The 12724-nt window shown below is 41.5% G+C and overlaps 1 protein-coding gene across 1 annotated transcript; it reads left to right on the top strand.

Moving 5' to 3' along the window:
• Positions 1–1827: 1827 nt before the first annotated feature.
• LOC121307681 (galactosylceramide sulfotransferase-like) lies at positions 1828–11716 on the top strand. Its single transcript, XM_041239914.1, has 3 exons — positions 1828–2234; positions 8123–8252; positions 8608–11716. Exons 2-3 carry the CDS (start codon positions 8137–8139, stop codon positions 9746–9748), a joined length of 1257 nt encoding a protein of 418 aa, XP_041095848.1. The 5' UTR covers positions 1828–2234; positions 8123–8136; the 3' UTR covers positions 9749–11716.
• Positions 11717–12724: the final 1008 nt, after the last annotated feature.

Here is a 12724-nt window from a genome sequence, read left to right on the forward strand (position 1 = left end):
TAGCTCTCACATTCTGCACACAGAGCTCCTCCGTCACAATAGCCTGAATTATCTTTCTTTTGTGGGGGTGGGTTTGCATTGGCTTTGATGTTATTAACCCCTGTCACCAAGTGGAAGATGGCAACCAATTAGCAGACTCTTTGGAAATAAGGCTAGTGATCATATAAAACAAAGCCATGTATTATTTGGAGTTTTATCTGGATCCTTCCAATCAAAACAAGGAAAACTTATAAGTTGAGCACTAAACTTGAAATGACCTCTACTGCTTTACGGTTAGAAAAAACACATTGGTACAGAACTGCTGAAAAAAATCAGAAAATCTGTCCCTTCATCTTAAATGCCTTCAGACTCTTGTACAAAAGCTACTACAGTCCAGTAAAATGCTAACTGGTCCGTGGCAATTAAAAATACCTTTAAGTTCTCCTTCAGTACAAATGTATTTATTACATTGTTTACAGTGCATCCAAACTGGTGCAAATGTCCTGCAGACTTTAGCCCACATCTAAATGTGTTTACATGTTTAGGCTTTCCGTTTGCCATCACACCTTCCTCCATGGAGCATACAAAAACTCTCCTCACTGTTAAAGATCCAGAGGTGTCTAGGCACCGGATTAGAAGAGATTTGTTGAGAGAACACAATAGATTCAGGATTTCAGCTTCATGCTTTTTTACCTGTTGTCTGCAGACAATCTAAATATCTAAACTATACTGTGTTGCTGTACCTCAAAGCTCAATCTTTTTTCTTTGAAAATTTAACCGAGTTGCCCTTACTGGGCTCTTATGCTTTTTATAGTAACTGAACACATTTTCATGTTATCACTCTTATGTTTGCATTCAACTTTGCATCCTTTTTTTTGTTGATGAATCAACCAGTGTGAGGGGTAAACATTACCTGCAGCCTTCATTTGACTGCCAGTTGATTTTCTGTCACCTCCCTAAAAGGATGTGTGGCAGAATGGCTGGATGGATAGAAACTAGGAGACAGTAACTGCAGGTTTTAAGTGTCTGGGCGCATGTTTATTAAACAAAAACACAAAAGAAATGGCACAGGTCCAGACAAAAAGTTTTTTTTTTTTTTTGTTTTGTTTTTTTTACAAAAATACAAATTAAACATAAACAGTCAAGCTGAGTAATGCCTTCATGAAAACAAAGACACACCACCAACAAACATACCTTCCATGTGATATTCCCTCTCCCAGACAGTTCCTCCCACAATGCAGCTCCTGCCTCTCTTAAATACCACGTGGCCAGGGTTGATTGAGAATTAATAATACAATCAACACCTAATATTACACATAATATTTACAAATTATACATTTATTTACATGTGCAGGGCTTCTGCCCTACCACAGGGTGTTTGAGCATGCAGGGTATAGTTTATCTGTGCTGGGCATGGTTACTGAAATGCATGGCTCCTTTTTAACAGTGATTCTGTACATTTGTTAGAAGACAAGGGGGGCATTTAACCTTTTCAGCAATGTAGACCTCTGAAAAATTCTAACGCATTCCCAACTCAACACAGCAGACCAGCTAACCAATCCCACCATGGGTATATCATGTTTACATAACTGCCCCCCCATTTAGACACTGAAGCTGTTTAATTAGTTATATAGTGGGGTTGTCTTTGTGCAAAACTCCTTTGTGCTGGAAGAGTCTGCTCCATTCAAGCTCTAGCTGGGCTGCAGAATCGCCAGGGGATCTGCTTGACGACGCTACTAAGAGCAAACAAATTTGTTCCCTTTCGTTTTTAGTGAAATGTATCCTATTGTCTATGCTATAACTCACTGCATGCCCCCTCCCCTGTCCCTACCTGAATGGCCTCATTTGTGGGAGCAGTTTGAGCCTGCCCGTCACCACCCTCTACACACAGAGCCGCAGCTCATGACAAGAGCATGGTCCCCTGCTCCACATGACGTCACAAGCCTCCCTAGCAGGACTGCGTGCAGCCAGAGAGCAGGTGTTAGCGGTGCAGCCAGGAGCGAGGCAGGAATAAGAGCTGCAGAGACGCACCTGCTGCAGGAGGAGAGTCCCTTACCCCCTGAGACTGAACTGGACCAGCACAGACATAAAGCACAATGCACATGGGCACCAGCCGCTCTCCAGACTGACAGAGAAACCGGCCGAGAAGCTCTTCAGGAAGGCTGAAAAGGGAGACGAAGCAGAAAGGCAGGCAAAAATACCGGACCTTGTATCTGTATTTATTTTTGTACAGCAAAGGATTTGTGCATGTCAAGGTAACTCCATCTAGTTGTTTTCTCGTGGAAGTTGATACTAGCAGTGCTTGCTTGTTAATATACTGACTATCAAATACTTCGCGTCTGTGAGAATGTAGGAGGTAAATGCATCTGTGACGGAGCATTTATTGATAGTGGACTGAAATGTTTGTAGATAGGACATGTATTGAGTAAGATGGGTATGTTTATGTGTACAGTATCTGTAGAGGGTGTGTGAATCTACTGTACATCCAGACAAAAACTATATCAGCTGTGTCAAACATGTTCCAAACTTGGAAATACCACCGGAAAATGCTACTGTGATAGCAGGGTTTTCCTTTAAGGGGTATGATAGATTGTTTTAAATCAAACGTTGACCTTGTTGTAGAGTGAAAAAAGTTAAACGTACTGGATCCACCATATCACCAAAAAGCTATTGTAAGTAATTTATAGGGAGTTAATCTTTCAAGTAAGGGACTAGCCAGTAAATGAACGCATCTGCATATATAGGAGCCCCTCAATTGAGTACATTTGTAGAAAATTGGAATAAAAATACGGTTTTAATAAGGTCTGAAAACAACAGACAAAATAACAAAGCAACTGCATTTTGTTAAGCGTATTTTAAAAACTATATATATATATATATTTCTGATTAAACTAAAGAGAATGTCAGGAGGCAAGTGGAAATGGGAATTAAATCTCTTTCCGATGTGACTGCTTTTGAGCAACTGCATGCTGAGATTCACAGGCTATAGAGAAGTGTTTCTAAAAACGATCTTACCTTAAAACAAGAACAAACTAATGAACCCTCTTTAAAACCTTTAGAAAAAGATATCTTGAACTGCAAACTTGATGGATCGAAATGGACATTAAAAAACATTCGTTGGCGACGGTCCTTCACGTTTTGTGAATATCGCAGTATTGCAGCCTAATACTGAAAATGTGTTTTCTTACAATGGCATAGCAAAAATTGTATCGCCTTTTCCCCCTTTTTTATTGTGCTTCCCTAGGCTACAGTGGACAGATAACACCTAAGGCTCGAATAAGGGAGTCAGTGAGTGTGTCCACAGCTGAAACCGCATTTAGGGAACGTAAGCAAACTGGACAGTCAACAAGATATCTGGTAGAGGTCTAGTTTTTAATGAATTAAAATGTGAAGGTTTGACCTTGCGCGAGGTTGAAGTCCATAATTACATGTGCAGTATGCTTCGGCCACGTTTAATACCTAACTAATGCTGGGGATCTGCTAACAGGTCATTTGCCAGGGAAAGTAGGTTTTTCGTACCCCTGTGCTCCTGAGTGCAAGAACGGAAAGAAGGGCCTGAGGGAAAGCAGGCACACTGGCTCGCATGTACCAGTTTTATTCACTCGAGGGCATTAATACCCTGAATCAATGGAAACGAGCTAGAACTGATTGCCAGGGTGTTCTCACTTTACAAGAAAAACAAACAGCTGCGCACAATCATGCATTCCCAAAGACATTCTCTGGTCTTTGTATTTCAAAAATGAGGTCAAGATGTTCCATTAAAGTGGGCTTTCAACTGAACATTTAGTCCCATAAATGGTATTGCGGGTAGGTTACCCTGTTGCTTTGTGCTGCTCTTGTGGAAAACGACATTCACTGCAGAGCATTGAAATTTGCAATGAGAGATGCTTATACTCACTCTACATGGTGCACATGAATTTTCAAACTGAAACTTCCTCAAACTAATTTCATCAGTTTCTAGCCATTTAGAACTGCAGCTGGGTATAATCCAATCCAAGTTTATTTATTTATTATATATTATATTTACAATACCTGATTGACACCGCTCTGAATAGACAAGGCATGTATTTAAGAGTTAGAAGCTTTCAGAGAAACAAACAAACTTCCAAGGAGTTGAAACGGCAGTATGTGTGTGCAGATCAGATTACATTAAGAGTGAATAACAGAGTCGAAATGAAACAAAGCTGGGGTCTAGACTCTGCACTCACAATCCGCTTGCTATCTGATTACCACAGGTAGTTTTTTTTTTATTTTTATTTTTTAAATTGAATAAGATGTTTTAACACACATGCATCTGTTTGGCTTTTGGAGTTTACATTCGAATTTTGTTCTTGTAGATACGAACACCGTTTTCTTGTTTTTCCAGTTTTTTCTTTTAGTTACTGAGATTTATTCAAGTTACCCCCCTTGTCCAAACAGCTCTTACTGGAGAAAGGAGGCTGCTGCTTAATGCAGTGGAAGCCATATAAGTGCCTCAGTGCCTCGGTCATCCTGCTCTCTGGTTACCTGCAACCAGTCCAACTCATTTACCTTCTTGTATATCAGTTTCTACAGGAATGTGTAATTCATTAAATAGTCAGACCAGCAAACCACTTCCATATTACACTGAAACAGTGCAACCCTATGAACTGCAAAGAGCTTCTTCCAAATACTGGACTGGTGTGTGTTTGCATGGATCGTACCGCATAAGGCAGACATATAGCAGGCATACAGCCTGCAGGCATTCTGCACCAGCACTGAAGTGGTTAACAATTCGTTCATACAGATTTAACATTTCTTTCTTTAAGCTGTGGTGTTCTGAATAAACGGTCGGATTGTTCGGCAATGAAAGCTTCCTCTCTCTGAAATCTTTTCAGAGATGGAACTGTACAAGTGTATTTGTGCATCTCAATAATAAAGCTGGAGACAGACACCTGTGACATTTCACCTATATCACACGACATCAATTCATGTGCACAACACACCTGTACTAGGGTAGTATATAATAAAATAACAGGTTGAGTTTACAGAACAACAGCCCATTGGGTTTGAGCAGCAAACTAATTTAATTGTTATCCTGGAGGGCTCTTGTAGACTCAGGCAAGGGATACAGCCACACTTTTTGGTCTTTGATCCAGTTAATTGAAGCACGCCCCCAATGGATATGAAAGAGCTACGCTAATCCTTGGAGGGGAAGACTGGAGGTTGCACACAGGAAGTAACATAATGAGCGAGACCCTGTCCTCTGTACAGTAATTGGCCTCCAGAGAAAGTCCTTTCAAGGGCTGTACTTTTAAGAACACAAGAACATAAGAAAGTTTACAAACAAGAGGAGGCCATTCGGCCCTTCTTGCTCATTTGGCTGTTAGTAGCTTATTGATCCCAGAATCTCATCAAGCAGCTTCTTGAAGGATCCCAGGGTGTCAGCTTCAACAACATTACTGGGGAGTTGCTCTTGCTCTTTGAGTACTATTGGGAGGATCTCATCTGGCCCAGGGGATTTGTTTATTTTAAGAGCTCCTAGTCCCTTTAACACTTCTGCCTCGGTTATGCTAAAGTTATTTAAAACTGGATAGGAACTGGATGACATGTGAGGCATGTTGTCTGTATCCTCCTTTGTAAAAACTTGTGAAAGGTAATCATTTTATATATTTGCTATTTTTTTTTTCCCTTCATCTATGATTTTGCCATTTGTATCTCTTAGAAATTTAACCTCCTCTTTGAATGTTCTCTTGCTGTTGTAATATTGGAAAAACATTTTGGGATTGTTTTTAGCCCCCTTAGCAATGTTCATTTTTATTTCTCTCTTGACCTTTCTAACTTCCTTTTTGACTTGCGTTTGCAGTTCCGTGTACTCTATCTGTGTACTTTGTTTTTGGTTCCTTTTTAACGCTCTGTAAAGTGCCTTTTTTCGCTGGATATTTGTTAAGATTGATCTATTAAACCATTTTGGCAGTTTAGTTTTACATTTAGATTTGTCTACTTTAGGGATGTAATTGTTTTGCGCCTCTAGTACTACATTTTTGAAGAACAGCCATCCTTTTTCTGTGGATGTTTTCTCTATTTTACTCCAATCTACTTCTGTAAGTCTCTGTTTCATACCTTCATAGTTTGCTTTTCTAAAATTGTAAACCTTAGCTTTGTCATTACTTTTGGGGTTTTAAAAAGCACTTAAAATGAGACCATGTTGTGGTCTGAGTTTGCTAGTGGTTCTCTGACCTCTGTTTTAGTTATTCTGTCTTCGTTATTTGAAAAGACTAAATCAAGGCATGCCTCCCCTCTAGTCGGTGCCTTGACAAATTGTGTTAGGAAGCAGTCATTTGTCATTTCCACCATTTCAATTTCATCCGTCGTGCTCCCCACCGGGTTTTCCCATTTTATTTGGTGGAAGTTGAAATCCCCCATTAGTATGGCTTCTCCTTTGCTACACACATCTCTAATGTCATTGTATAACAAATTATTTTGCTCGCCGTCTGAATCTGGCAGTCTATAGCATGCTCCTATTATTATGCCCTTTGAAGTTTTGTCCATGATTCTGACCCATATTGAGTCGGCTTTATTTTCTTTGTCCAGGTTTAACAGCTGGGCTTCAAGACACTTTCTTATGTATAGCGCTACCCCTCCTCCTCTTCTGTCCTGCCTGTCTTTCCTATACAGTGTATACCCACAAATATTATATTCGTCCCCATCACTCTCAGACAACCAAGTTTCTGTAACACCTATCACAACATAGTTACCTGTTAGTGCAGTAGCTTCAAGTTCTAGAATTTTGTTTCTGATACTTCTAGCATTTAGATAAATACATTTAATGGTTGTTTCACCTGAGTTGTTATCCTTGTTTTGATGTGGTCTCCCTTCCTTTCTAGTTTAAATGCTTCTGAACCTGCTCGAGGATCTTTTCTCCAAGTAGATTGGTTCCCTTTTTATTTAAGTGCAGTCCGTCCCGTCTATACAGATAGTCCTCGGTGTAGAATGTGGTCCAATGATCAAGATAGATGAAGCCTTCCCGTGTGCACCACGTCTTCAGCCATGCGTTTAGATTAATTATTTCCAGCTGTCCATATGGTCCTTTGGAAGGTGCCATCAGTATCCCAGAAAATACCAGTTTTGGTATTGTCTTTTAATTTTCTATATAGCTCTCTGAATTTGTTTTGCAGGGATTTAGTCCTGTCTCTTCCAATGTTGTTTGTACCGATGTGGACGACTACTACCGGGTCGTCTCCTGTTCGCTTTAGGAGCTTGTCCACGTTCTCAGTGATGTGCGTGACAGAGGATCCTGGAAGGCAGCACCCTGTTGTAGTAAGGAGGTCCAAACTGCGAACTGAACTTGCTGTGTTTCTCAATATGGAGTCCCCAACAATCATGACCTCTTTTTGCTGTCGGCCACCACCGTTAAAAGGGTCCTGGATGTTGTTCCTTTCATTCTCTTGATCTTGGTTTTGCTCATCAAAATTTTGAAGTGGCTCAAATTTGTTGGATGTTTTGATTTCTGGTGGTTATGTTTGACGAAGTTTATTTTTTTCCCTGCTTCTGCCTACCTGAACCCAGCTGTTCTGACCTTCTATTTCCCTTGTGACTTTCAGTCTGTTAGGGGTGGTACAGACTTCCATGAATTGTGGGTGTGCCAGCTCCTCAAGATCCTGTTGCTGTCTCATTTCTTCCAGCTCCATTTCTAGCACACTGACTAGTTTATGCAAGTCCTGGATGGTGCGGCACTTTACGCACACTTGGTTTAGCTCTGCTGGGTTTTCTCGGATTTCCCACATCATGCAGGTGTCACAGATTACTGGCTTGAAGAGCATGTTTTTTTTTGTTTTTTTAAGTTTAGTTTCTTCTGCAGTGGTCAAGCTGCTTTCAAACTGCTTCTAAACTGCTCTGCACTTTTCTACACCTGTACTTCTCCCACGCTGTCGCTGGGAAGACTCTAGTTTACTCTTTGTTAATAAGCATGTAGAATAGCAAGAACATCTAATCTCTGTGTTACCTGATAAATATTTCAGAAATAGCTTTGGCGGGGAGGCTAGGACAAGAAAGTGGGCTTTGACAAGAGCAGATCCGGTGGTGAAAAGAACTACAGCTGTCATCCCTGGGCTCTTTATGTAAATGATTCATTTGAAGATGGACAAGCAGTATATAGATCCTCGCCTTTCTCTTTCTGCCACAGGTAACCCCGGGACCATGTTGATGCAGTGGAAATCAATCTGCAAAGGGCTGATCCTGGGCACCCTGCTAACCAGCTGTATGATCCTGCTCTACTCCTACGTGACACCTGCTGTTCGGTTAAACGTGCAAGAGTAAGTGTTTCCACCTCTTAGCATCCTAAGCTCACATTCAGGCAGTGTGTAGCACACAGTGAAGATCGTACTTCTTTGTTAGAAACACACTGCTTAGCTCTTGCCCTCCTTGTCAGTGAAAGCTAAATCTCCAGGCTACACCTGCCTAAGGCTGACATCTTAAGGGGAAATGATGAGTTACATTCTCTGGCTAGCACTCAACCTGCACACTATAGCTAGTGTGTTACATCATCAACCACTATTCACATTAAAATGTATTCTGACAGTGAAAGAGGCTGGCTTGCTGAAATGAAGTTTAACATAAGCTTTAGAGCAAGGTCTCCCATTGCAATGAAATGCATTATCTCTTCATCAGGGTTCCAGTCCCCTACTCCTGCGCTTACCGTCCAGCTCACGCTCGCAGCTTTCCTGCCTCTAATGCCTCCCAGGGTGGGGCTTGCACGCCGAAGGTAGACGTCATGTTCATGAAGACCCACAAGACGGCTAGCAGCACCATCCTGAACATCCTCTTCCGATTCGGAGAGAAGCATCGGCTCAAGTTTGCGTTCCCCGAGAGCCGAAACGACTTCTTCTACCCCTCGCTCTTCCAGCGCACCCAGGTCAAAGACTACCGGCCAGGGATGTGCTTCAACATCATCTGTAACCACATGCGATTCAATGAGCCAGAGGTCCGCAAGCTTCTGCCTTCCGACACCGTCTACTTCTCAATCCTCCGGCACCCGGCTGACCTCTTCGAGTCTTCCTTCCACTACTTTGGAGGCGTGGTCCCCTTGACCTGGAAGATCTCGGCCGAGGACAAGATGACGGAGTTCCTGCGTGACCCGTGGCATTACTATGACCCAGAGGGCTTCAACTCCTTCTACCTCAAGAACCTGCTCTTCTTCGATTTTGGGTATGACAACAATCTCAATCCGGATGACCCTCGGGTGGATGAGAGCATCCAGGCGATGGAGAAGCGCTTCCTCCTGGTCATGCTGCTGGAGCACATCGATGAGTCCCTGATCCTGCTCAAGGAGGCCCTCTGCTGGGAGATGGAAGACCTGCTCTACTTCAAGCTTAACGCCCGTAAGGACTCAATGGTGTCCAGGCTGAGTCTTGAGCTGCGCAGCCAGGCCACCGACTGGAATATGATCGACTGGAAGCTCTACCGCCATTTCAATGCCACTTTCTGGAGGAAAGTGGAAGCGTACGGGCGGGAGCGCATGGCCCGGGATGTGGAGGAGCTGCAGCGGAGGAACGCTGAGATGGCAGCGGTCTGTATCGAGGGGGGGCAGCCTGTGGAGGCAGGAAGGATCCAGGAGTTGGCCATGCAACCCTGGCAGCCCATTGGCGAGAAGTCCATCCTGGGCTACAACCTCAAGAAGAACATTGACAAGAAGCACAGAAAACTCTGCCGGAAAATGCTGACCCCAGAGATCCAGTATCTAACAGATCTTGGGGTCAATCTGTGGATAACCAAACTCTGGGCCCACGTAAGGGAATTACTTAACTGGTAGAGTTACGAACATTATCAATCAGAAAAAATACATTTCAGATCCTATCACATTATTTATTTGGATGAACTTCTGCTGTGGAGGCAGTGATAACAGTTGTAGGGGACTGTAGTCCTGTTTGTAAAAGCACTTTAAGTGGTAAGCACAAAACAGAGATTTCAAGGTGCACCAATGTTTAACTCTTCAGACGGAAGGTTGTGCAACAAGCGGGATACTGCTGTAGAACCCATCAGCCTATTGATAGTGTTGTTCTATTTTATTTGATATTATAGAGGGGCAGGAATGAGAGGTAGAACAAGTTTAGGAGTGCCGCTAGACATGTAGAGGAGGATTTTAAGGCAGCTATCTTTGCCCATTTGTGCTAGCTGTGTAGGGAGTTGAGCAGGGTTGCCTGCTATTTCAGCTGCACACCGGCACAAGTTGTAGACCCAGCTTGAACAAGGGTGCACGTACAGCACTGCCTTATGACAAAGTGAAGTAGAAAAACGTGCCTGAAATTAACAAACTGGGTTATTTAATTTATTTAGATCAACAAATATTTTTTGGCTTTCAAAAAAAAAAAAAGATTATCAAAAAGAAGTCAAAGTAAATGTGGGGCAATATTTATTTTAATTAGAACATCATCAGCGATTCAAGTCAAATACATATTTCATGTAAATACAACTTGGCTTGTTTTTCAGTGAAAAAAACTATTGAAACAATTCTGATTTTTAAATGCTGTTTTTAGCAATTATAGATATTTTACTATTGGGAATTTGTAGACTAAGGAGCACATAGACACTGGTATTAACAATATAGGAAGGAGGATAATATGAGACAAAAGATTTATTTATTTTTTTTAAATAATTTTGCTAATGAAAAAATTCTGAATAAGTTTAATATCTAATAAGTGGTTACTGTACTGTTTACTATGTTGATATTTTTTACTTTATTCAAAGCTGTCTTTAATCATTATTAAGGACACTGACTTTGGAAAGCCAGGCTGTGAAATATGACTGAACTCCATCATTGGAATATACTGACCCCAGTATGTTCTCACTGTGTCGTTTCTATGTGAACATTAGGGGCTTCTCTGGGCACTCAAAGTTATGCAAAGTCATGTTATTTCATTTATGTGTTATACGCTACTGAGTATAACTAATTCTAATGATCTCAGATTATTTTCTTCAGCATGCAGGCTAAACAGCTCCAAATACAAAATGTACAGTACCAGCACTTACCACACAATCCAGGTGACCGGGCCTCAGAACAAATGAACCTCATCTTAACCCTTTCGGACCTCAAGGTCTCTTAGCACTGTATGTTAACATAGGCTGTCAGAAATCACATTGGAACCCCCCTGGTCCCAGTCTGAGGTAGTGTAGAAACAGTGTTTCATTGTACAGTCAATAAAGGAGTTCCTTTTTAAAGAATATAACTTAATTTCGACAAAAGATAATTCAGGACTGAAAGGGTTAATGCCTGTTTTCTGTAATAACATTTGCTCTATAAAACCAAAAAATGTAGCATCTAAGAAACTTACCATTTTTGTGGTAACGAACAATTTAGCTTGTTGTCTGATTTGCTGTGCATAGTTTTTTTTTTTTTAATTTAATTAGAACAATTGCCGACAAGTGGAGATCTAAAATGTCAGGTTTGATGGGAGTAGCTTCTCTCAGTCCACTGTACAGCTTTACAGACATGCATCTCGTTTCAAGTGGGGTCCACCTGTTCCTTCTAGGTGGATCCGAGACTCGTGGGGTCCAGAGACTCACCCCAAGGTCACATTGTAACCAAGTGGCTAACACAGGTGATTTGAATCCAGGTTCCCCTATACCTGGCTCCCAGTCCACACACCATACCAGTTGGTTACATTTTATCTCTTGACATTTCTGCCACTTGTCTTTATTTCAGAAATTATTGCTATGTCCAGAATTATGAAAGCAGTTCATTTTTTGGTTTTCTTGTACAATAAATGACTGAAGAATTCAAGTTGTCCCAGATTTTCACTTCCACAAAACTAAGGATGATAAAAATAATTACTTTCTTAACATTATTTAGTTATGCCAGTTGCCCGATATTAAGACAATAAAAAAGGCTTAGAGACCAGAGTAATATTTCTTGAGAACAGGCATCCTGATTCGTCAGCTTTTTAAAACATGTATAAATTTGGAATAAATGATTACTACAGCAACATAGACTTTTATTGTATCTGACAGATTCTTAAACTGGAATTAAAGCATGGAACCAGAAATCCAGGATAGAGGTGCTCAGTGAACGTGGATTCAAACCTGTGCAGGAGGGTCATTGCGTCAGTGTCAGAAACCCTATAAAAGGACACACTGCCAGCAGGACAGTCCAGGTACACTCCAATCTTATTGGAACTAGAGGCAGTGAATGCAGTTTTTTTGTTATTGTGCAAGGCTGAGTAACTGGAACCGAAGCACAGCAAACTCCAGGACTTGTCATTTCTCCCAAGGGAACAGGAATCCGCACCTCCCTTCCTGTCGATTCCTTTATAAGCGACTCCAATTCCAATACTGTTCCCGCTCCATTCGATCTCCCAGTAAAAGCAAGTCCCGAACAGACCCTCAGTGCACAGTGCTTGGGCAAACCCGTCAAATCTCTCTGGGCAATCCGGATATCCCCGAGTTTTTTTCTCCCTCCACGTAACCTTTCTGTTCCCTTCAGACAACCAGAGCTCTCTATGCACAGTTTTGGGGTCCAGTGTGAACGGGCAGGAATCGGATGTAAAGAAAAGGGAAGGTTAGCGCTCCAAGCTGAAGATACACCTCAAGGATACCTGCAGCTTTTACATATTGCTATGTTAATTTGAAAAGAAATGAGTCTAGTAGCTTGATATACATAATTAAATATGCTTATTGAGGGCAGCCGCAAAGAAATCCTATTTAGAATGCTTCCAAAAACCTTGACAAAACTCTTTCAATAAAATTAGAAAGAACAGCCTTACGTTTTAAAAACTCCCATCTGTTTCTAGGT

This window comes from Polyodon spathula, chromosome 58, assembly GCF_017654505.1.
Source record: "Polyodon spathula isolate WHYD16114869_AA chromosome 58, ASM1765450v1, whole genome shotgun sequence".
Lineage (NCBI taxonomy): Eukaryota > Metazoa > Chordata > Actinopteri > Acipenseriformes > Polyodontidae > Polyodon > Polyodon spathula.

What these genes read in the sequence shown, in the direction of transcription:
- LOC121307681 (XM_041239914.1), top strand. Translation starts at nt 8,137, where the DNA reads ATGTTGATGCAGTGGAAATCAATCTGCAAAGGGCTGATCCTGGGCACC. An exon ending in GTTCGGTTAAACGTGCAAGA is followed by an intron (nt 8,253 to 8,607) that starts GTAAGTGTTTCC and finishes TCTCTTCATCAG; the next exon opens with GGTTCCAGTCCCCTACTCCT.